General features: G+C 33.5%; 3 protein-coding genes and 1 non-coding gene across 11 annotated transcripts; 2 read left to right on the top strand and 2 right to left on the bottom strand.

Moving 5' to 3' along the window:
- Positions 1-161: 161 nt before the first annotated feature.
- LOC101204149 (polycomb group protein EMBRYONIC FLOWER 2) lies at positions 162-12,260 on the bottom strand. Of its 6 annotated transcripts, XR_004215199.1 has the most exons (16): positions 12,097-12,260; positions 10,375-10,549; positions 10,062-10,117; positions 9,189-9,253; positions 8,005-8,057; positions 6,934-6,987; positions 6,796-6,855; positions 6,119-6,165; positions 5,907-6,034; positions 5,051-5,321; positions 2,999-3,047; positions 2,461-2,544; positions 2,151-2,230; positions 1,901-1,990; positions 1,581-1,776; positions 362-497 (listed from the first exon to the last, which is right to left on the bottom strand). XR_004215199.1 is itself a non-coding variant. In XM_004147180.3 (15 exons), the coding sequence occupies exons 2-15, from the start codon at positions 10,495-10,497 to the stop codon at positions 356-358; spliced, it is 1,302 nt and encodes a 433-aa protein (XP_004147228.1). In that variant the 5' UTR covers positions 10,498-10,549; positions 12,097-12,260; the 3' UTR covers positions 162-355. The 6 variants fall into 6 exon arrangements, 5 of the variants coding, with proteins under 5 accessions (XP_004147228.1, XP_011650379.1, XP_031738332.1 ...); XM_004147180.3 differs by lacking the exon at positions 1,581-1,776 and having other exon boundaries at positions 162-497; XM_011652077.2 differs by lacking the exon at positions 1,581-1,776 and having other exon boundaries at positions 162-497; positions 12,092-12,247.
- A 1,429-nt stretch (positions 12,261-13,689) lies between these two features.
- TRNAE-CUC lies at positions 13,690-13,762 on the top strand. The gene has a single exon. It is a non-coding gene; the product is annotated as a tRNA-Glu (tRNA).
- Positions 13,763-13,818: 56 nt separating this feature from the next.
- On the top strand, positions 13,819-16,878 carry LOC101204388 (pentatricopeptide repeat-containing protein At4g16835, mitochondrial). Of its 3 annotated transcripts, none has more exons than XM_031881609.1 (2): positions 13,819-15,940; positions 16,551-16,878. In XM_031881609.1, exons 1-2 carry the CDS (start codon positions 13,941-13,943, stop codon positions 16,591-16,593), a joined length of 2,043 nt encoding a protein of 680 aa, XP_031737469.1. In that variant the 5' UTR covers positions 13,819-13,940; the 3' UTR covers positions 16,594-16,878. The 3 variants fall into 3 exon arrangements, with proteins under 3 accessions (XP_031737469.1, XP_031737468.1, XP_004147229.1); XM_031881608.1 differs by having other exon boundaries at positions 16,542-16,878; XM_004147181.3 differs by lacking the exon at positions 16,551-16,878 and having other exon boundaries at positions 13,820-16,220.
- A 610-nt stretch (positions 16,879-17,488) lies between these two features.
- Positions 17,489-21,723, bottom strand: LOC101204635 (GTP-binding protein YPTM2). Its single transcript, XM_004147182.3, has 8 exons — positions 21,492-21,723; positions 20,529-20,601; positions 20,107-20,154; positions 19,967-20,014; positions 19,228-19,299; positions 18,992-19,147; positions 18,794-18,897; positions 17,489-17,981 (listed from the first exon to the last, which is right to left on the bottom strand). The coding sequence occupies exons 1-8, from the start codon at positions 21,503-21,505 to the stop codon at positions 17,888-17,890; spliced, it is 609 nt and encodes a 202-aa protein (XP_004147230.1). The 5' UTR covers positions 21,506-21,723; the 3' UTR covers positions 17,489-17,887.
- Between the last annotated feature and the right edge of the window lie 1,990 nt (positions 21,724-23,713).

Here is a 23,713-nt window from a genome sequence, read left to right as displayed (position 1 = left end):
AATTGACTTGATCGACCAACTAGAGTTTGGTCGATCAATGAAAAAATGTCAAATCAAAAGATTTTAAAAAAATTAAACCAATCGACCGATGTTAACTCATAGATGGTCGAGGTATGTTCGAATATTTACTAAACCAACTCATCCCCCAACCAAAAAAATCATTAGTAAAAAAGAATATATAAGAGAATAAAAGTTCTGATATACTAGAAGTGGCAAAAATTTAGTAGAAATATGAGGTTCATTTTTTTCCTTCAATAGAAGTTATGAAAGAAAGGTAGCCCATGTGAATAATGAATGTAAAGGAACCAACTCCAACCTATAAATGATTAGTCAATGTAATAGGCTGAAGAAGCTGCTAATCGTCATCTCCTCCACAGTTTTTCGTAGCATTCGAACTCTCGTCTTTGAATCCTTCAAGTGTTAAATTACAGTTGTTCATGGTAGATGCATCGAGAAGACCATGATTCCAGAGCTTGATCATGAATAATCTCCAACACCTGCAAAAAGAGATGATTCAGGATCAATTTTTTAAGCCAAAGAATGTCAGAATTCGAACCCAAATCGAAATGGATCTGCATTGGCACCCTTCCAAACACAAATAGGATGGACCAGATACTCGAATAAAGAAAGGATTCTTAGTTGTATTGGCAAATGATTCAAGCTAGAGAGGAAGAAACAAGCTTCGTTAATATGGTCTGGAAGACGTTCAATCTTGTCATCCAACATGGTCTCATCAAACTTCCAAAAGGCTGCAAAAGCAATTAAAATGACTTTAGGACCAGCCATTCACATGTTTTGTCACCTGTAAGCACAAATTTCAAGCTTTCAAAGGCCCACAAGATTACTGATTAAACTTGAGTTGAGATTCCAGAAGGAAAAATACTGAAGTGATCAAGAATTTCCACGAGTTTATTGAACTAATCAAACCTGTCGTTAACATTTGAAAGAACTATTTTTTTGTGCTTTTCACTGCTGCATCGAGAAAACCCAGAATCAAGAACCTAGTTCGTAAGAATATCTCAAAGAAGCACAGAAAAGCTTCGATTATCCCAATTGTCTTGTACAAAATCCATAAATTACTCTTCTTGATGAAAAGATTGTAAGAAGATCTCATCGTACCAATTAGAAGTAAAAGAATTGGGAGCCCTCAAAATTCATCCTTGGAGTTGGAATCATTCTCCTTATTCCGCACCCCTTCCAAGGCTTGCCAAACACATGTCGGGATCAGTCATGTTAGAAGTTTTGCCATCCAAATTTTAATTGGCTTTTCTCTATACACTGCCTTCAATTACACTGATGCTCATTCTCATTCCAATGTACAATTCAACTAGGGGCTTGTTCATCTCAAGTGTTCTTTTTCCTACAATTACCAGTGACGCAAAAAGCTTACTGCATGTCCACAGATCCTTCCATGTAGTCAATAATTTGGTAATTCCTTGAATAAATTTTTTTTTAGGTACTTAACCACCTTGTAGATTTGCATTTAAAAGTTAGCTATTGAGGTGAGAGGGCCAAGCTATTTAAGTACCACATTGGTCAATCTCATTCTATCCGATGTAGGACAAAGGTAGCTCATGTACCTAACAGATATGTTGTTTCAACTCAACCATAGCCTCTGGAAGCTTGCTCGAGGAGATTTCACCTATTGTCATCATGTCTTGTTTCAAGCTCTGATGCCAATCATCACGCAGCTAAGCAAAAAAGGTCTACTTCGTTAAAGCTTCAAAATGAAGCTTACATCAGTACATCAGTTATCCAAATCTTTATTGATGCGCCCTTGTGCAGAAATATCAAGCAGCCAACGATCAAAACAAAACACAACAAATAATGAACAAGCATCACAAAGCAGCCAACGTCAAATTTAACCATGGAAATATGCCAACATTTTGAAGAGCATTACCAAAAGAGAGGCGGAGATGAGATAAGCTCTTTCCCGTGAAGTTTTGAGAATGCTTCACATGCCCAAGGCACGTGACCATCAGCTAGCACTCTGGTACACAGCAGTGAATATACTTTTATTATATATAGGAATTATGGGACTGCCAGGAAATATTATTCATGGTGCAGCTCAGTTTGATACCATGTTAAAGTAGAATTAAACAGTATAGAGGAAAGGATTGATAAGGAATATAACGCTGGCAAGGAACAACCTTTGCTTTCTAACAAAGGAGTTCCATAGATGCATAAGCCGCTTTTCATCTTTGGTGACATCCACGAAATCATCGAGCATCTGTAAATTAACATATCAAGTTGGTACTTTTAAGTTTATACAAATTCCATAAAAAAGAAATAAATGTAACAGGTCTAAACAGTGTTACACAAGATTGTAATCACCTGCCAGGCAAAGATAATCCATATTGCTAGTTTGAAAAATCATTTCAAATTCTTGAAAAAAATCCTTCAAAAATATTCCCAGTAGAAACAAATCAATATTTACTAGTTCAATATTAAAAACCATACCCTTCGATCTTCAAAATCAGCAATGTCATCATCTACTTCGTCCTCGCTATCTTTGTCGGATAGTACTTTATCTAGAGCCATAGGCTTCATGGTCAAAACAGAAGACAGCAATGAGCAATCAACAGATTTAATTACAGTAAATAAGGACCAACAATAATATGGTAGCAAGCTAGAAGCAGATGCAGCTCACTTTGAATGCTTAATTAACAGAATAGGAACTATTAAAGTTCATGTACATCTTACATATGTTTTGACTACTAAATGTTGAATGATTGGACAATGGTGGGACTAAAAATAAACAAATAAAATACCAATGATCCAAACCTGGTACCCAGCTGGCCTTTTTCATCTCCTAATCATAACTCACTTCCATTTCATTTCTTACAGTTATCTCTAAATTGCACTAGACTAGACCAAATGAAACTGATCATTAATTTAAATGTCAAAAGCACATGTTTAAATTCCTCCTACTCAATAAAGTACGAAAGAACAGGATCCATAACACCAAAAACCAATGTTGTAAAATCAAGTTTCATACCTGAACCCTGTGAGAGTGATAAAACTGCCGTTTCTGCAAAAGCATGCGGCTGAAATAACAAAATAAATTGACCACCCTTACTTACTGGCAGTCTCAGAATTGATTAAAATCTACGGACAGCTCTAGAATTCAAAGATGAACTTGAAACTCAGGTATAATTCAGACTGTAAAGCTAGAAATACCAACATGGATATGATAATGAACATGTCAATGGACCATTTCCTAAAAATTATGGTATAGACACAACAAAGACGCAGGCATAAAAAAATATTTTGAAAAGTTATCTTTACAAACATCACATATATCACCGTTTTCTAATATAGTAAATTATATAAGGTAAAGATTTAAAGGTATTTATACTGTCTAATTAATTTTATGGAAAACTAAATTATATTTCTCTAATCGTTTTCCAACAATGAAATGAAGGCAAGCATCACAAAAAATACACATCTTTCAGAAAAAAAGCACATTTTTATGCAACCTCGTTGAGTTTTATTAAGAAAAATCTATTTGTTTTCTATTCTTTAGCTTATTATCTACCGGTTATATATTTAAGGGAAAAAAATCAATTTATAACCGTTACTTTGCGGGTTTTATGTGATAAGACCCCAAACTAACAATTTTATCAATTAAAATCCTAAACTTGCTTAAATGAGTCAATTTAGATCCTCCTTTAGAATTTTGTTCAACGGTTGATGTATCCATGTTCTTTCACACGGTATAATCACACAGTATAAAACTTGTTTAAAAGCAAGGATTAAAGTAAATTAACCTTTTAGTCCCGAAGTTTAGGATTTGTGTCAAATTATTGCTAGGTTTCAAAATTGAACAACCAATCCTCATGCTTAGAACATACTTGAAACATGCTCGATGTTGATTTTAAATTTAAAAAATCACAAAAGCTGACATGGAAATAATTAAAATAAAGGTTAAAATACAAATAATAATATTTACTTTCGGAAATGGGTCACTTTGGGCTCCTAAGGTTTGGTTTAGCTTGCATTTGGGTCCCTGAGTTAGCATACCCACCAATTTTACCCTCAAGGATTGTAGTTGGTAGCATGTTGACCTCTTTGTCAATTTTTCCACTAATTATTTGTAAAAATGGCTCTAGAATTTTTCCATTAATTAAAAACTATTTTGGTCTTATCTGTCAATTTTTTCATCAGAGGCATCTACTTTGTACTGAAAAATTATGTTTAAAAAAATCATTTTCCGTTCTCCTTTTACTCTTTCTTCTCTCTCATTCTTCCATCTTTTTTCTCCTTCATCCTATCCATGGGTGCCGCTATCGTTAGTCATCATTGAAACTTTTTTTCTCTCTTTTCTTTTCCTTTCCGCTTCTTCTTTATTCTCATTACTCCACCCTCTACTTCATCTTAAAAACACCATCCACCATCCGTGGGGTCATACCTTGTTGTTCCTTTTTTTTTCTTTTTGCAGCCGACGGCATTGGGATGAAAGCAGGTGAGGGAAAGAGGGAAAGAGTAATATTGGTTCAACATTTTTTGTTATATTTAATTTTATTTTTACTATAATTAAATTTTAATAATTGACTTTTTATTTTAAAATTGAGGCTAATGTTGCCACGAACAAAGGGAATGAAATTGAGCATTTCTAAATGTTAAGAACTTGATTGTTCGATTTTGAAACAGAGGGGCTAGATTGATACAGATCCTAAAACCTAAGGGACCAAAAGTCTACTTTACCCTTCTTTAATATATTACATCACTCATAAAATGAAATGAGGGACCTATAATCTCATAGAAGGATAGAGATGACTTAACAATTGAGCTATATTCTTCTTTTTTTTCTTGAGTTCAACATGTGAGATTGGATATTTGAAACTTTAGGAAGTTGGTTTCAGATATGCTTAAGTTGGCAAGTCCTAATTGTTTTAAGACAAAAGTAAAATAGTTAAACGGAAAAACAAAAAACAAAAACAACTAAAGGTAGTAAATGAACAAATACAAAACTAAACGCAGCCAAGACTACATGCTAATGAAGCTTTGATATCTGAAGGAAAAAAACCAGAAAAGATGGCAAACATACTTTCTTGGATCTCGTTCTACCGTTAACTTCCTTGCTTTGGCTGGTTGTAAATGATCATTTCCAGAAAGTACTTTATAACATTCAGGACCTGTAGATGATTGATTGATAGCCACTGAGAAACCTGGAATATTTGAGCTGGATGCAACACGTTCAATGCACTCCATAGAGGAAGGACCTTCAGGGCCAATATTTTCTCCGTCTTGTTGTGCATTCTGCAAATAAGTCTCAATGGGGAATGAATGGCTCCCCTCTTTTTCACAGGATACACCATCTAAATACAAACTTAATTTCAGTTGAATTGCAAAGCAGATTGTTGAGATCATATAGTTCAATATCCACGAAGTGCAAAGTCAAAGAAAAGAAAATCCATCTACGAAGAAATAAGATAATGGTATATTGTTTACTACAGCTTGATGCGATATGAGCTTCTCAAAATCACGATATATAACATGCAATCGATGATTGTCAAATATCTCAACACAATTAATTAAAATTCATTTTAATTGGATGGACACCGAAAAGTAAAATCCCCAACCCCCTTTTTGAACTTACGTTTTAATCAACTTCCCTTGGTATCCCTTTGTTAACTAAAAGAATAATAACAATCGAGGGGAAAATTTTAGTACCACATTTTGTAAGGGCTTCTAGTCCAAGCCAAAAGTTTCAAATGAAACACCATGCAAGCCCGGTAAGTATAAATTATCAGCCAAGTTTACACACAAGAATGTCAGAATGGCATATTTACAAAACGCTAGTTTGCCACTTTTGTTAGTCTGACATATGAAAGAATTCAATCACTCCTTTTCCTTCTATCTTAAAGGAAATAACTAGAGGACTGTAAAAGAAATGAGATTACCAGCATTATGCCCGACAAATCCCTTGTGCATGCCTTCTGTGGCAGGTCCAGGTGAGTCCATCTCCAAGAACTGCACATACTTCCCATTCTGAATAGAGTTCTTTAATTTGCGCTTTCGTGGTCTTGTGCTGAATATTAGATAGTCAAATATATCAATAGAATAAGGCAAAGCAGCAACAAGATAACCATACGATGAGGTTCAAAAAACTTACCAGAAGAAGAAAGTTTGTAGTTGTGGGTCCACTCCATCTGCTACATTCTGCAAAAAAAGGAAAAAAAAAAAAGAATACAAAATAAAAACATAAACCTTCAACAGGGGTTTTGGCATGATAATCCATGAAATTGTTAAACAAACTAAACTAAAACACCATTGACAAGTCACAAGCTAGGATGAACTGAGTGAAGAAACAAAATAAGCAACAGAGAGAGAAAAAGGAAGAATGTGAAGGTCATAAGAGACACAGAGGAAGAGACAACTGACAAGCAGTTGCAACTCTGCCAGATCACTCCTGCCCCACTTAAGAAAAGCCTTATCTGACAAGCAGACCTATTGAAAGTGTGAAGGATTTTGAGTGTCATTGGTTTCAGTAAAGCATTGTTCCAAGGCAGCCAAATTCATCCAATGTGGAAGAGACTGTTGGATCTTTAGAAGACAACCAAAAGCTGAGAAGGATTTTGAGTGTTTTTTATTTCAGTACAGTAATAATTTAAGAAAGAAAAATTCATTAAATGTGGAATTTGGATTGGAGGATCTTTTGATGATAGCTTTGGGTCTAACCAAGTATTAACGCTCCAAAATGTTCCTTTAAATTGACATGATAAGTATAACGATAAGAGAAGAAAAATTATAAAAAATAATTCTTCGCAGAAAGTAATTTCAAACTCTCACCTCAGGTCTAAAGACATCAACTTTCACAGAGACGTTTACTGCCTGATATTCTTCAGTCACCTACAAGTTAAATGTTTCTTCACAAACCACATAATGGCTAGATAAGCAGCAAACATCTAGACATTGGAGATTACCAACCCAGTATTCGAAGTTGAACATATCATGGGAAGAGCATAAGTGGTAGCGCAAACCCTAAAAAATAAGGACAAAAGCATTAATCGCCTTTTATTTTCTTAATGACCAGTGTCATTCTTTTCCGAAAAAAAATAAGCACAAAAGTTCAATCAAGGATTCCACCAAAAAGCAACTAAATTTTAAAAGCATACGAAATATCTCTATGGCATGATCCAGCTAAAATTATGCTATCCGAATACACATAAACAACACAAACAAGTACAACAAAGGAAATAATAAAAATAACAATAATATGATTCAACGAATTGCAACAACTTGATGGAAAATGTCAATATGAGCAGAACATGTACAAATATAGGATATCTGAATTTGTACTACACATGGTGGCAACAGCTACATAATTTCTATTAGATTTCAGATAATCAGCTAATTCAGCTTGGTCAGTTTGCAGTTATCGTAACAACTAAATCACTAGAAACTTATTCAGTAAATAAGGGAGTTGGATGTGCGAGGATCTATAACTGTGGATGTACAATAAGGGAGTTGGGGCTATCTTTATCTTTACTTTTACCACCCTACAATAGAGCACACACCCCTGCTTTCCAACTCCCTTTCCCCTGAACAACCGATGGGTCTGTTGAGTTGGGTCTGTATTTGTGTTCATCCAGCAACAGAGAATTTAGATTATATTTGAGGGGTTGTTGGATTGCCATAGCTATTTGGGAGAACTGTTAAGACATCGATCTGTTGGGTTGGGTTAATTGTGGTTATCTAATTGAGGAGGCTATATTAATCCTCCTAGTCAGGATAAAAGAAGGTCTCTATCAAGTTTGAATTTTCATTGTTTTATAGGAGGTTATGGCTTGAGAGAGGAATGGTCGCAGTCTAAAGGACATTGTATAGGTCTAAGTTTGAAGCATGGGACATTGAGAGATTTAATGTCTTGCTCGGACCGCTTTGTGGGTTTTCCTTTTTTCTTGTACGCTTTGTATTTCTTTCATATTTCTCAATAAAGGTCGGTCAAGAAATAAAAACCTTAACTTCTTTAAGGATTATCAGAGTCTGAATGCCTACCTTAAAGCTTGCGCATAGCATCAAACAAAATGGACATGAGAAGTCTTCGGTCACTACATAATTTGAGAATGAAATTGGGATCAAAACTGTACGTTCAAAAAGCAAGATAGAAGTCTAATACAAAAAACACATTATGTTAAACGGACTTATCATATCCAGTGCAGCTAATGATTTACATGGCATACTTATCCATTTCTATTAGATGATTGTATCTAAAGAAAACTACAAGTCTTTACAGAAAAAACTATTATATATCATCTATCTCTACAAGAAACAATGGAACCTATAACCTGATATTATTAGCTATAATTATAAGAATTCTTTTAGTTACAACAGTCGGTATTAGGGTAGATGAAATGATCTACAATTAATTCCTACATATTTTACAGCTCAAATGAAGACAGCAAATAATTAATACAACAGACCTAGTTAGCTCCAATTAAATTTTAAAAAGAAATGCCTCGTATTCCAGTACAAAAAATTGAATAATAATTTAATAGTTTTCAGGAAACAAATAAGAAATAACAAAAACATTTTTTTTATTTAAAAAAAATAATTAGAAAAACAAACAAACAAAAACGAAATACAAAACAAACCAAACAAAAATTCAAATTGAAAAGTACAAGTGACCGGGAAATACATGAACGTTCTCGAATTGGTCTGTATTCCAGAAAAATGATTGAAGAAAAGATTTAGACCACAAAAACCAGATTTTATTGTCTTCTTGTACTTTTTTTTTCAGTTCATCTTTTGTTGACGCACATGCACCACTCATACATTTAAAAAAAATAGAAAACAACAACACACACACACAATTTTCTTTTCAAACAAAGTTTAAAATTGAAATTAAAAATAATAGAAAATGGTTTTTTTCTAACAAGTCTCATTGACGAAAACAAATAGTTCTAAAATATTAATTGATATAATAGCTTGTTCAAACAAGAAAAAAGGTAAAAAAGTAAAAAATAAAAATACACACAGACACATACTATCAACAGATCTATGGTGACATTTCCAGCACATAAAACCATAAATGTTCCATACCAAAATGAGCAGAAAGTAATCTTTCAAAAGGCATGACATGTCCATATAGTACATAGAAATTGCAAGCAAATAGCACTATCAAAGGCTTTAAGAAGATGAAAACATTCGATGTTTCACTACAACAAAAGGCAGGGAGAGACCTTCAGTTTTTCGAACTATGTTGTTGTAGTCCCTATAGTTGAAAATTACAACTCCAGTGCTCACCCTGTACATAAGGCCAATATTATCTATCATACAATCATGGGATGTTAATGAAACCACGTTGATTAGTAATACCAGAAAGGATGAGGCACAAGAGAACGATTTCATTCTATTCTCATTCAATTTAGGTTTTAGGGTTTAGGATTATTTCATTTTGTTCTCAGCAGATCATATATGAACAATAAATTCAACAATACCACAAAACAAAATTGCTGTTTTTATAATATAAAAATGCTTTTAGAAATTTTTCTGCTAAATAAGTTTAATACATCAGGAAAAAAATCTGAAATAGGAAGTTGCTTTTAAAGGATACCACAATTTTGTTAAAAGAACGAAAAGAGACCAATGGTCCAAGTCACAAAGTTAACAAAGAAAACACGTGAAAGAAAAGAACAGCTCGTATCCAAACAGTAACAACAAACAGAAGAAACATAAGGAAAAGATAAGAGACCAATAAAGGATCAAAAAGGATCCATAAGACTCTTGCAACTACAAATAATATCTTGAATAGAAAACTCCTTGAATCCTTTTGTAAAAGAACGCCAAGAGGAATGTCTTACAGTAACTAAGTCATTTCATATACTTCCTCCAGAGTAATTAAGTACAAAATATGACGAAGTCTATCATTAATATACTATACATTAGCTGTATATTAACGAGACTCAAGCTAAGATAGATATCTCTGTTATCAAATTCCGAGGTTTCCTAAAGTGAACAAAAGCTAGAGAATATTCATGAATTAAACAACTTAAAAAAACCTTGCCATTAGCCACAGTTAAACCTTTCCTCCAGTCAGAAAATGAACATCTTACCTCTCTTTTCGCCTAGCTTGTAACTTGTAATGCAAACAACGTCGAAGAAAAGAAGGCTGCAACAGAGGAATTAACTTCATCAGCTTACAATGTTGAGTTAGTAAAATCATGTATTGAAAAAAATAAAGTTTGAAGTACAACATGCCAACAAATGGGATGCAGTATGTGAATATTTAACTTCCAAAACTTTCCGTTCAATGACAATAACTAATGAAAATTGTGTACACAAGAAAGCATAAAGGAAGCTGATCCATAAGAAATCAATAGAATAGAGGATAAAAAGTGATTGACCCAAGGAGATGCACCATATTACATTGTTAAGGGAACGAAGATGAAGAATGTTGTATAGTTCAACTGGTTTGCAATATATTAGGAGACTATCTTCAGCTGTCGTTGCCTCTTCTAAAGAATGCACGTGGAAATTATCATGGCACATCTTGAACTTTGAAAGAGGTTAGCTACGAATGATGAGCTAAGCTACCAGATCTCTGTTACAGCACTAAACAAGTGTTAAAATATCATATCAATTAAAGTTTTCAAAATATAATTAGATATCAAGAGATCGAATAAATTTTTATATCACAATGTTGTGTGGGTGCAGATGTGAGAAGATAAGAAATAATTTCACACAAGAATGAATTGCATTTATGGGTAGCATTCAAAGAAGAAGAAACACTAACACAGTTCATCCCAAATAATATCCAAAAATCCTTCCTCTTTGTCCCTAAGAGGCCATCTAAAAGAACTTTGACAGTGGTCGAAATTTATCCTTGCCTTCTTCACCACTTTAAGTCCAAAAGTTTTCCATCCGAAACAAAAAAAAAAACCCAAAGGGCCCAAGCTAAAGAGCCAAATTCTAAAAGAATTGTGAATGGTATCCAGAAACCAAGCTGTCCACTTCCAGGATGCTATGTGCCAATAAGTGATTGTGTCAAATGCTCTTAGTTCAATTGCATTTATATACCATTAATCGTAGTACTTTCATACAACTATAAATCTTCCATCAAAGTATTGAATAGAGTTGAATGCTTCTTGTTGTCTTCCACGTTTGACTTTCTTTTCCTTCTTTTTTAATAGGACACAGCTTTTTATTACATGAAATGTACAAAAGGATAAGCCCATCCAATAGATAGTACAAGAAAAACAAACAAACTTCTCCAGCTGGATATAAGAGTGTTTAGGCTATAATTGCTGAAAGATAAGATACTTTTACATCAATAGAGAGCCAAAAGAAAAAAAAAAGGTGAACACTGCCTCATCACCTCAGCACTACCACCTCAACACCACCTCCGGTCAACTATTGTGGTATATGGTTCTCAAATTGCTCCCATATCTTGATAGTTAAACGGATAATAGGTGTTGAAAATCCACATCCCAGCTCAGCTCTCTATTGTAACATTATTAAAAGAGAGAATGTGGACAGAAATCAGATTCTTCAACTCCCTTACTCCAGACTCTTTTTGCATAGACACTGGATTTTCTCTTCGATCGGGGAGTAAATTTCCATGGCATTTATTTGCTATTTTATCACCTAAATTTTTCTAAAAGACACTGGTTAACTTGAATTGGATCAGTCTACCACTCAGCGTTACATAAGAACTCAGATCAGTATTAAAAACGTTGACCAAGATGACCCCCAGCTTCTAAACAATAACAATCATACTATGCCAAGCTCATAAAGAGGGATACAAAGTCCCACAACAACGAAGATAGCGATCTTAAAGATGACTCTGAAGTTCATAATCCTGGTTTTACTAGAAGCATTTACAGAGAACACATACCAAATAAGTAATTATTCAAAATTTTCATCCCTTCTACCTCGACTGAAACTACTTTATGCCCAACTCCAAGATCACCAGTCAAGAGAACAAGATGCCCACTAAGATTCAGCATATATTCAGAATTCAGGAGCAGAACACAAAATAGGATATAATTCTGACCCGATGAGGTCGGAGGGAGGATAAATTATGAACACAATACAGAATCAAACGGCGGAAACGATAAATTAAAAGGAATGCAAGTGTATTAACCTTACCAGAAACCATGGAAGTTAGGAGCTAACTCATTTGAAATTGGGAGAGAATTCAAGAATGGTTGAACAGTAGAGAAATTGGTGGGAAATGGTTCTCCCCTCCAAAAAAAGAACTGATATTCTTCCGGTAGCTGAACGACACCGCGTCGTCAAATATATGAACTCTCAAAAGGTCAATTAGATAAAATTGGAAAGTTAAGCCTAATACTAAACTAATTATGGCATGCTGGTGATCTAAAATTATTTTGAAAAAACAAAGGATTTAGTGGAAAACGAAAATAAATTTTCTTTTTCATTGTATTTGAAACAATTCAATTTAAAATTTAAATTTGCTGTTTTTATTATAAATTTGGATCAAATTGACAAAATATTTACCAGGTATAGCATAAAAATTTAGATTATATCACTAATAGATAATGATAGTCACTGGTATGCTTATTGACATTGATATACTATTATATAAGTTTAACTTTCGTTGACACAATCCAAAAATTTAATACACCTTGTAAATATTTTAATTTATTTTACTGTTTTTTAAAATGTTCAATTGAAAACATGTTTACAATTTAAAAAAATAATAAAATTTATTGTTTTAAAAAAATGTTGTGTTAGGCTATTTCACATGTTATTTTAAAATATTTTTGACAACATGTATATCAAACACGATTTAAATGCTTTTTTTAAAAACATCAAAAATGAAAATATCACAAATAAAGATGTTGATGGAGCAGGGTCGAGATGTCATTCCGTGTTCCCATCCCCTCTCCCTATCCAATTCTCATCCCATCAATTTTTGCTGGAACTTATGGGATTTTCCATGAGGTTCCCACGAGTTTTTTTTTAAGTTTAATTTCATTTTTCAATCCTGATTTTCTAAAATGTATATACAATATTATTAATTTTCTTATTTAAAACAAATAAAATGTTAAATTTTAATTGTTTATAAAAATAAAAAACCAATTATTTAGAAGATACCACCATCAAATTCAAAAATCCATATAAAATTATCAAACATCAATCTATAAATATTCTAACAAAATCTTCAATTACGTAAATTTAATACAAGAAAACGTATTTTTTTAAGAAACGTATTTTTTTAAGAAAGGTTTATGAATGAAAAGTAAAACCCATAACATATACGAAAAAATTGTACCATAAAAATAGAATTAGGAAAAGAAAATAGAGAAAAGAAAAAAAATAAGAATATCAAAATATGCTTTTTTTTTTTTTTTTTCTTCTTTTTTTTACATATGATTAAATAAGTTAATAAATAAACCTTGAATTTATCGGAATATCATAAGCAGTTAAAACTGCTTCTTCATTAGTCTAACCTAATTCGATGTCAAATTGGTTAAACCACAACACTAAGCTTTAACACACGGCTTTTCTTCTTCAAGAGAACATAGATTGCCAGCCCCACATCTGACTCTTCATCCGCTACAATGGAACGACGACTCACAAGCTCGACGAGCTTTTGCTTTGAGCCTAAAAGAGGTTCATTTGTCTTCCACCTCAGGATACTCCTGGGAAGAGTACATTAGCCAGTGAAAGAAAGACTTCATTAATATAATATTGCTTTCACCCTTGAATCAAAGATCCGTTGTAGTCTAGTTGGTCAGGATATTCGGCTCTCACCCGAAAGACCCGGGTTCAAGTCCCGGCAACGGAATTTTATTTTTTCATATTTTAAATTTTGTGAATTGTTTTATTTTATTATTATTACCAAATTCTACAAACTTCAATATTTCTTTTTCTTCTCTCTAAATTGAATGAGTTTGGATTGACATGATTTTCCGATTTTTTCTTGTATCACCACTGCATTACGAATCGATCTCTCTCCATGGCAAATGATCATCAATTTTAGCAACTCAAGGGCATACGCCAAGTTTCCCTCATCTTTATTCCGCCATTTTCTTCCAATCGAAGCCCATTTCCGGAACCTTCATCTTGGTTCCAATGAAGAATCTTCTTCCATCGCTTCTTCCATCCACCCGCCACGAAGAATCCATCTGGTTTCCCCCAATAACGTGACCCCCAATCTTCATGTTGACACTGCTTCTGATGTTGTTTCGTTGAATAAAACAATCGCCAGCTTCGTAAGAGCTTGTGATTTAGAGTCTGCCCGTAATGTGTTTGAAAAAATGTCTGTTAGAACCACTGTTACTTGGAATACAATGCTGTCGGGATATACGAAAGTAGCTGGGAAAGTGAAGGAGGCCCATGAACTGTTTGATAAAATTCCTGAACCAGATTCTGTGTCTTATAACATTATGTTGGTTTGTTATTTGAGAAGCTATGGTGTTAAGGCTGCTTTAGCTTTCTTTAACAAGATGCCTGTCAAGGACATTGCTTCTTGGAATACGTTGATATCTGGGTTTGCTCAGAATGGGCAAATGCAAAAAGCGTTTGATTTGTTTTCAGTAATGCCGGAGAAGAATGGGGTCTCGTGGAGTGCCATGATTTCTGGATATGTGGAACATGGAGATTTGGAAGCAGCTGAGGAGTTGTATAAGAATGTGGGTATGAAGAGTGTGGTTGTAGAGACTGCAATGCTTACCGGGTATATGAAGTTTGGGAAGGTGGAGTTAGCTGAAAGGATATTTCAAAGGATGGCTGTGAAAAATTTGGTCACATGGAACTCTATGATAGCAGGTTATGTTGAGAATTGTCGTGCAGAAGATGGTCTCAAAGTTTTCAAGACAATGATTGAATCTCGGGTGAGGCCGAATCCTTTGAGTTTGAGCAGTGTTCTTCTTGGTTGTAGCAACTTGTCTGCTTTGCCTTTGGGAAGGCAAATGCATCAACTAGTGAGTAAATCTCCATTATCAAAAGATACAACTGCATGTACTTCATTGATTAGCATGTACTGCAAGTGTGGAGATCTCGACAGTGCATGGAAGTTGTTTCTCGAGATGCCACGAAAGGATGTGATTACCTGGAATGCCATGATTTCAGGTTACGCTCAACACGGTGCAGGTCGAAAAGCTCTTCATTTGTTTGACAAGATGAGAAATGGCACAATGAAACCAGACTGGATTACGTTTGTTGCGGTCATATTGGCATGTAACCATGCTGGATTCGTCGATCTTGGGGTTCAATACTTCAAGTCCATGAAGAAGGAGTTTGGAATCGAAGCAAAACCAGTCCACTACACATGTGTAATCGACCTTCTTGGTCGAGCTGGTCGGTTAGACGAAGCTGTAAGTTTAATCAAGGAGATGCCATTCACGCCTCATGCTGCAATCTATGGAACTCTATTAGGCGCTTGTAGAATCCACAAAAACCTTGATCTGGCAGAATTTGCAGCCAGGAACTTGTTAAACCTCGACCCCACCAGTGCCACCGGATATGTTCAGCTTGCGAATATCTATGCAGCCACAAACAAATGGGATCAAGTGGCTAAAGTGAGGAAGATGATGAAAGAACACAATGTGGTTAAAATACCAGGTTATAGTTGGATTGAGATAAAGAGTGTAACTCATGAATTCAGATCAAGTGATAGACTTCATCCAGAACTAACGTCCATACACAAGAAACTCAATGAGTTAGATGGGAAAATGAAGCTGGCAGGGTATGTTCCGGACCTTGAATTTGCACTGCATGACGTAGAAGAAGAGCACAAAGAGAAGCTACTACTGTGGCACAGTGAGAAACTGGCAATAGCTTTTGGATTGATGAAAACGGCGCCCGGGACGCCTATTCGGGTTTTCAAAAACTTGAGAGTCTGTGGGGATTGTCATAGAGCAATCAAGTTCATATCAGCCATTGAGAAAAGGGAGATTATTGTGAGAGACACTACAAGGTTTCATCATTTTAGAAATGGATTCTGCTCTTGTGGTGATTACTGGTAAGTTGTTGAGGTTTTTTAACTATAGCACACTGAGGATGATGATGATGAAACATACTTGGGTGCATGGGTAGTACTCATCATCCAATCATTATTTATCGGTGGCAAATTCTTCTTTTTGAAAAGATTTAATGTTTTTTTTTATATGTGAGTGATGAAAAATGGATGCATGTTGGAATGCACTCACATATCACGTAGATGTTACAAGGCCGACCAAATGATAACATTTTTTTTGTTTCAAAAAATTAACAAGATTTCTCTGCTGTTTTTTGGGTAGTGATTTCTGTGTTTTTTTTAGCCCGGCTTGATTATATTTTATGCTTTTTATTTCATTATTGATCCAACTAAAATTATTTGGAACGTAAATCCGTGATTGAGAACTACACATTTGATATACTTTGATATAGTATCTGAAATAATTGTGTCGATACCTATTTTAAAGGTCCAACACAACAAATGACTCGATTTTATAAAAAAAAATGTGAAATACTCCTTTATTGATGTCATGATTGTTTGATATTACGATGTATTCTTTTTTTTCGTCCTCGCATGTCTTTCTCTCTCCATTTTTCATCTATGTCTTCTCCACCTGCATGACAAGTCCACGCAGCAACTCCATCAAAGAGAATGAAGTGAGAGAGAGAGAGAGCTAGCACCATGAGATGGCAAGACTAATGAGACAAACAACAAGATTTGGGCGAGAGCGACACTTATCGACAACGATTTTGAGCTAGACGAGTAAGAACAAGACTACTTTTCTGCGTGCACACAATCATAGTGCTGTAATTTCACTAGGATCTTACCTTGGCTAAGAGTCGTTTAACACTTTAAAAAAAAAATCAGGTCATTTGACATTTTTCCTTCAACTTTTTATTATTCATCTAACAAACTCATAATATTTTCGTAAATCGTTATATAGGAAGATTCATATGGATCCACATTAATGTTATAAACAAGGATGAAATTAACAGGTTGGTATATTGACATTAAACATAGAAAATGTTATTAATTTTAATCCAATATGAATAATAATATTAATAATATTTATTTTGATAGGAAAACCTAACCTAATTACTATTAATCTGATCAATAAGTTAAAAATTTTGTGACTAAAAAATATCTTTAATGTCAATATTTTATTGATATACTTAAAAATTGAAATCATGTGTAGATATGAGACGGGTTAGTTTTCAAAGACATTACCTAATTAAATGATACAATAGAAAGAACAACATAAATTAAAGGAAAAGAAACTAAATTACAAAATTCAAATTAAGAAATTAAAACAAAACTTGAACTTCACAATTAATTTAAGAAATACTATTTTTTTTCCGTCGGAATTTGCAATTTTTCATTTTCTAAAAGTTTCATAACATTTCTCTATTGACAACGAAATAGAATAAAGCCAAAAAGAACATGTGTACAAATCTAACTTAAAGAATAATATTGCAACTTACATGAGTATTTCAGAAAAGTTAAGCCTTTAGCCTAAAAGAAGTTGGAAAAAACAACTTTCAAATCCAACACTAAACTTGACCATATCAAAAGTTACTGAAATAAATTTATAGACTATAGTTCAGCCCATCTGGAATTATAGAACATAGGATTAAAATTAGGTAATGTTTAGATGTTGATGACTTTCACCATGGCATTGGGCATCAGGGAATGGGAAGATAAAAGAGCAAATACTGGATAGTGCTATTCACCAATAATATTTTCTAATTTGTACAGATCGTTTACTTTTTTTTTTCTTTTTGGTTTCATCTTTTGTTATGAGAATCAAATACATTGAAAAGAATGGGGAATTTTAAACAAAGTGCTGATCGACCACAACAAAGTAAATGGTGTAGAGAAGAACACAAAAACAAAACGACGAAGCTTTTATAAGAAAAGAGTTTTACATGTGAAGGACCCAATCATAGAGATATCTATCTCCCATTTTTCTCTTCAAGATGAGCAGCACCCAGACTTTTGGTTCACAGGCTGTCCTCGAATTTGAACAGTTGGCGGCCGTGCATTGTTCATCGGTTGAGTTGCCATCCTGCGAATAAATCCCACTTCACATGTCAGAACGTACAAAAGCTTCCCAAGGTGTTTAGGGTGTTTAGAGTGTTCAATTGGTTATTGTTTGATGATATAATACTAAATTTACCTTTACCCTTCAGCTAAAGCTTTTGGGTCAATCGGTAATTTAAGAGAGTATCAAAGAAGGTAGTTAAGGAGATCTCGTGTTCAAACTTCTACAATACTTTTTGAACAGGTCTTCTAAATATTTCAAATCTAAAAGTAAGGGAGAGAGTCAAATGATAATATATTAAATTTAACTTCACCTATTGGTTTAATCTTTTGGGTCATTCGACATTCGGTGACTCTAAGTATTTTTATAGTCCGTCGATTACAATAGTTTGTGTGAGATACATTTTATTTTAGGTTGGGTTACAGATGTAGCCAAGTCTGGGTTACAATAGTTAAAAACTTCAACTATTATAATAGGAAGCCCAAACATTAGGAGGGCTATGATACCCCTCTCTACCCAAGACAAATTGGGGCCCAAAACGCCCCATTAAAGATTCGAGGTATAGTTCAACCAATGATTTTGACCAGCCACATTATTCTAGCCCACAATAACTTCTCCCTATTTACTCACCTTAACAGATTCTTGGACAAGCTTCCTAACGAAACTTATGGGATAATTAAGTTTGAGATTGAAAGGCATCCAATAATACAGATAGATTACACAAACAATCTACTGTTGATTTGTCGTTTTCAAGATTTGAAAAAAGGTGCAGGGTTTTAAAAAATTCATTCCATGAACCACACACAAGTGTCTATTAAAGTCCAAAGTAAATTTACCTATTCTTGATTTCAGCAGCCATGGCCATGAAAGCCTGTTCAACGTTCGTGGCACTCTTAGCACTTGTTTCCATAAAGGGAATTCCAATTTCATCCGCAAACGCCTGAGAAAGAAAACATAAGTCACTTCTCTAAGCCTTTTTCATGACCAAAAGGTAAAAGCTTCATGTAAAGAACAAATATGAAACAAAATGATACCTTTGCAGTCTCATAGGACACGACTTTGTTTGCTGTCAGATCAGACTTGTTACCCACAAGAAGTTTGTTCACGTTTTCACTAGCATAACGATCAATTTCATTTAACCACTGCTTAACATTATTGAAACTGTCTTGGTCTGTGACATCATAAACAACCTGCCAAGAGTTAACAAGATTCAGATTGACCCAAGACCAAGTTTTATTTACCCTGGGTTTGGGAAGTATGTGGCTCTTACAATAATGCCATGAGCACCACGGTAGTAGCTGCTGGTTATTGTTCTAAAACGTTCTTGGCCAGCAGTATCCCACTGCACATTGTAAACAAAAGTCTGTCAAGTCCTCTTCCCAACAATATAATAACAGGCATAATTTGAAGGATGGATTTCACAAGATGAAATTCAGAATAGATATGTAAGAGCAATTATAAGCCCTACTTCAGTGTATGTTTGGTCTCTGCTGGATGGTAAAGATAGATGCGGTAAATTTATCGATCGAATAAATCGACGAGGTTCTTCTAGGAACAAAAGAATTTGTGAAGTTTGAACTAGATGATTATATCTAAAACAATATCGTCCTCTATCTAGGAGATTATATTTAACAGACTTGTTCTTTTTTAGGGTAGAAGCTCAGGTGTTATTAGTAAGTGAGACAGAAGCCCAGTGTTCGAGACCACCACATCTCTAAGGTAAAGTACAGAGTTGGTTACTTCCATACAGATTCATAAAGTCAAAGAGCACAGGCATCAATGTGCTGTCAACAAAAAGCATGAAGAAAATTACACATAAATTGCTTCAAACGAAAGTTTATTTTATTGCACATGATATAAAAGCTGCATATCAGCCACCTTTACTGGAAGTCACGTGATTAAGACCTCTAATCCTATATTTACTGTACTGGAATGTTTATGGTCAACGTCAAAATTTAGACAAAAAATGGCTCCTACGTGAGAAGACAACTAGGAGATATTTAACTCACTATTTGGAGTTTTATAGTCTTTCCATCCAGCTCCACGGTGCGGATTTTCTAAAAGAATGGAAACACAGTATGTATTAGAACAATGGATTTCTTTAAAGAAATAAGAGTAAATACCAGAAGAGTGGAAAATCAGAACTTACAAAGTCAACCCCGATGGTGCTAATGTAGCTATCCAAATATGAATCATCCTATTAAGCAAGAAAATAGACCAAAAAAAAAAGTAAATCCTACAATAAATCCAATAATCCAGGTACAGCACATTAGATGCCAATAAAAATAAGCAACTAAAAACATTCAAGTGCTGATAACAACAGATTCCACACGCACAAAACTGCATATAGAACACTAGAGCACACATAAGATAGTTATTCTCAGTACAACTACAAGTCTGCAACAACAGGTCACACCAAAACCATCTGACATGGATAGTTTGAAACCAGGAATGGTGAATCAAAATTAGCTATGGAGATTAATAGATTCTTGGAATTTGACGGCATAATTCAGAACCAAAAAAGGGAGGGAAAAAAAACTGTGAATCAGTCGTAGATCGTTGAGCACTTACTGCAAACCTCAGAAGGAGACATGATTTTCCAACACCAGAATCTCCAATAAGCAGGAGCTTAAACAAATAATCACTGCACGAAAGAAGTAACTGTTGCTTAAAGATAGGATAAATACGAAATTAAATGACAGATAGCATCATCGAAAAATCATATGCCATTCTCATAAACCATCTGAGACGTATCTCAAGCAAATATAATAATTGAAAATTTGAAACAAAAATGAAGCAGGTGGTGCCCACTATATTAATTGAAGTCTGACATGAACCAACACATTTTGTTGCATACAAAAAGCAATTATATTCTACAATCTATTCTTGTCTATGAAAACTCAGTCTAGCAGATCAACTTGTTATAGACTTATTGTTTTTTCTATATTCAACTTCAAACAAATTATTCGTTGCTTTCCTTTTTCGACCTCAAGGACCAAATAATTCCAAAGAAACAAACAAAACAGCCGCTGGTTATAGAAAGTAAAAGAGATACAGAACATAACTAAGTTTTGACCTGTATCAATTCAGCAAAATTTACAGAACAAGAAACCTAAATAACCTATTCCAGAAACTATGAAATTACTCCCGAATGTGTCTATAAAGAAATTTTGTTCAACGATAAACTATTGCTTTAACATAAGGATCGAGAACTAATTGTTTGTTAAAAGAAACAGAAGCAATTTAACACCGATGACCGAAATTGATCAAATCACGTGGATCTGATTCCAAATCAAAAAGATCTATACCAAAAAATCACCACGAGAGTCCGACAAATCATATATGATTCAGGCATACCGGACGATTAAAAGAAAAATTAAGAAGAAGGTGAAATTTAAAATAAGCAACCACTGACCAGATCCAGGCTAATTCCAAAGAAATAAAAGCAAACAAGTTCCGAAAAGTGAATTGAGATCGAAGAATTTAAAATCGAAAAACATGATCAGAAGACAGAAGCAACGAATTCGCGCTTACTATTCAGGCGTCATGGCGGATAAGCGGTGGAGATGGATGGAGTCACAAGAGAATTCCTAACGGTGCTGGAGAGACTGTAATTTTGCCCGGCGAGTTTCGTTTGGAACACGGAGGAATTCGCCGGAGAAGATGGAAATGTTGAATGAAAGTTGAAGGAATAAACAAGGAGAAGAATTATTTGTATTTTGAGTTTTCTAAAGAGCCTAGAAATCTGCACGGCAATCAATTTTGAAAAATAGGGAGTTCCGTAATGACGTAGGATAGCCTTTTGTATCCTGCCACGTGTTATTCGCCAATCTACCATTCTAGACGTGTTTAATATTAGTTACCATTTAATGATAGAGAGGCTAAATTCAACGTATAAATACACAAATTAGTGTCCTTGCATTAATCATTTTATTACCCTCTCCTTCCCTATTTACTATTTCTTTCTAAACAAAAATAATTCATATTTTAAATACGTACTATTATAATTTTAAATTAAAAATAAACATCATTCGTATAATCATCAAGATGGATTCAAAAATTTTATATAGAAACACGGTAAATATATAATAAATCTACTAAAAAAATTGAAATATTGAAACTTATAAGATTATAAGAGCGAGACACAACCACTACACTACGATCATATTTTATTTAGAATAAAATATGATTTAATATAAATGCTAATATAATATAATATAAAAGAGACACGTGTTCATTGACTTCTACATAAATATCTCGGTGATTATTACATAGATTGACTATAATAACTCAGTCTTCCTTATTTGTGATTTAGTGTCTAATAACATCACAAGGTTTGATAATGAATTTCTTTCAAACATTTTTTTAACTTTGACTTTTTTCATTAAAATATTTGAAAAAAATCATATAATTAAATTTTACTGTTAAAATTATTATTTACTTGGTTTAAATAGAAATTAATTTTTGTATGATTAAAATTAAAATTTATGCATTTATATACGTATAGACAATACCGATTTCGAGTCATTTGGATAGTAATAAATTTATTCTTTAGGGATTAGAAGATTTTCTCTTTATTTATAATATTTGCTTTTAACCGTACATCTTTATTCAACTTGAGTTTTAGGATAATACTTTGTTTTTCGAATTCAATTATTTTCTTTTAAAATTTTCTTTCATTATTTTCAACTTCTAGGGATAGAGTACATTATTTTTAATCATAATATAGTAAACTCAAGTCAATTTAACAAATTTTGAATTTTTTTGTGAGATGTTTTATATTAGATTTATTATTTTGACTTTATGTGGTTGATGTTAGTTAATTTATTTTATACTTTAAGGATGGAAATGATTTATTTATTATTATTAAAGTACAAACTATTTTAATGTCGTTATCCCTAGTATAAACTAGAAAACAATGGACTAAAAAGAAAAGTATAAATAAAACAAAAGAAAGTGGTAAGAGAAAAGAAGAATATAGAAAATGGTAAAAGGAAAAAAAAGAAGGCAAAGAAAGAAAGAAATAAATTACATATAAGACAAAAAAACACTTCCATTAAAAGAGTAAAATATTAAAAAATGTAATGAATTTATATGTTTGATTTACCAATTTTTTTTATAGAAGTCAACATTAATTAATTAATTCAATATAAGACAACACGCATAAATTAATTATATTATTACTTAGGTAAAATATTGTTTATTTCCTACAAATTAAATTTTAATTTTTGCACTTCTTCCAAGGTGTTTGGGCACATGTTCGAAACTAAATGTCTAAGAATTAAAATATAACCAATTACTTAATCAGGGGAGTTTACGAAAGCTTTAGTTAACCAATTAAAAACTGTCTAATATGTTTCTGAATAAACATAACCAACGGAATCATGCAAAAGCAAAAGTCAAGTAGAATTACGTTTAAAACTAGTTACAGTTGTATTTGTATGACAAATGCAATGTATTTTAAACCACTTTTGTCGAGAGATGTCTAAATAAAAATTTTCAACTTAAACAAACGCAACAATGCAACATAAATTGAAAGTACCTAAAGCGCGTGTTAACCAAAATTATTTGTTCACCATCTTTATTTGCAAAAATTGGTGTGGCTGAATTCTCATCACTCCAAGTGCAGTTGGTCAAGCCAATCTTGCAGTATAAACATGCTTCCTTTCTTTATCTACGTTGTTTATTAATACTTTCTATTTCTACTGTGTTTTAGCATCTTGAATTTGCAAGAATGAAAGAAAAGAGTATGCAAG

Source organism: Cucumis sativus, chromosome 3 (genome assembly GCF_000004075.3).
Source record: "Cucumis sativus cultivar 9930 chromosome 3, Cucumber_9930_V3, whole genome shotgun sequence".
Classification (NCBI taxonomy): Eukaryota; Viridiplantae; Streptophyta; class Magnoliopsida; order Cucurbitales; family Cucurbitaceae; genus Cucumis; species Cucumis sativus.
The sequence above is the reverse complement of the archived record's forward strand: the minus strand, read 5'-3'. Positions and strand labels throughout refer to the sequence as shown.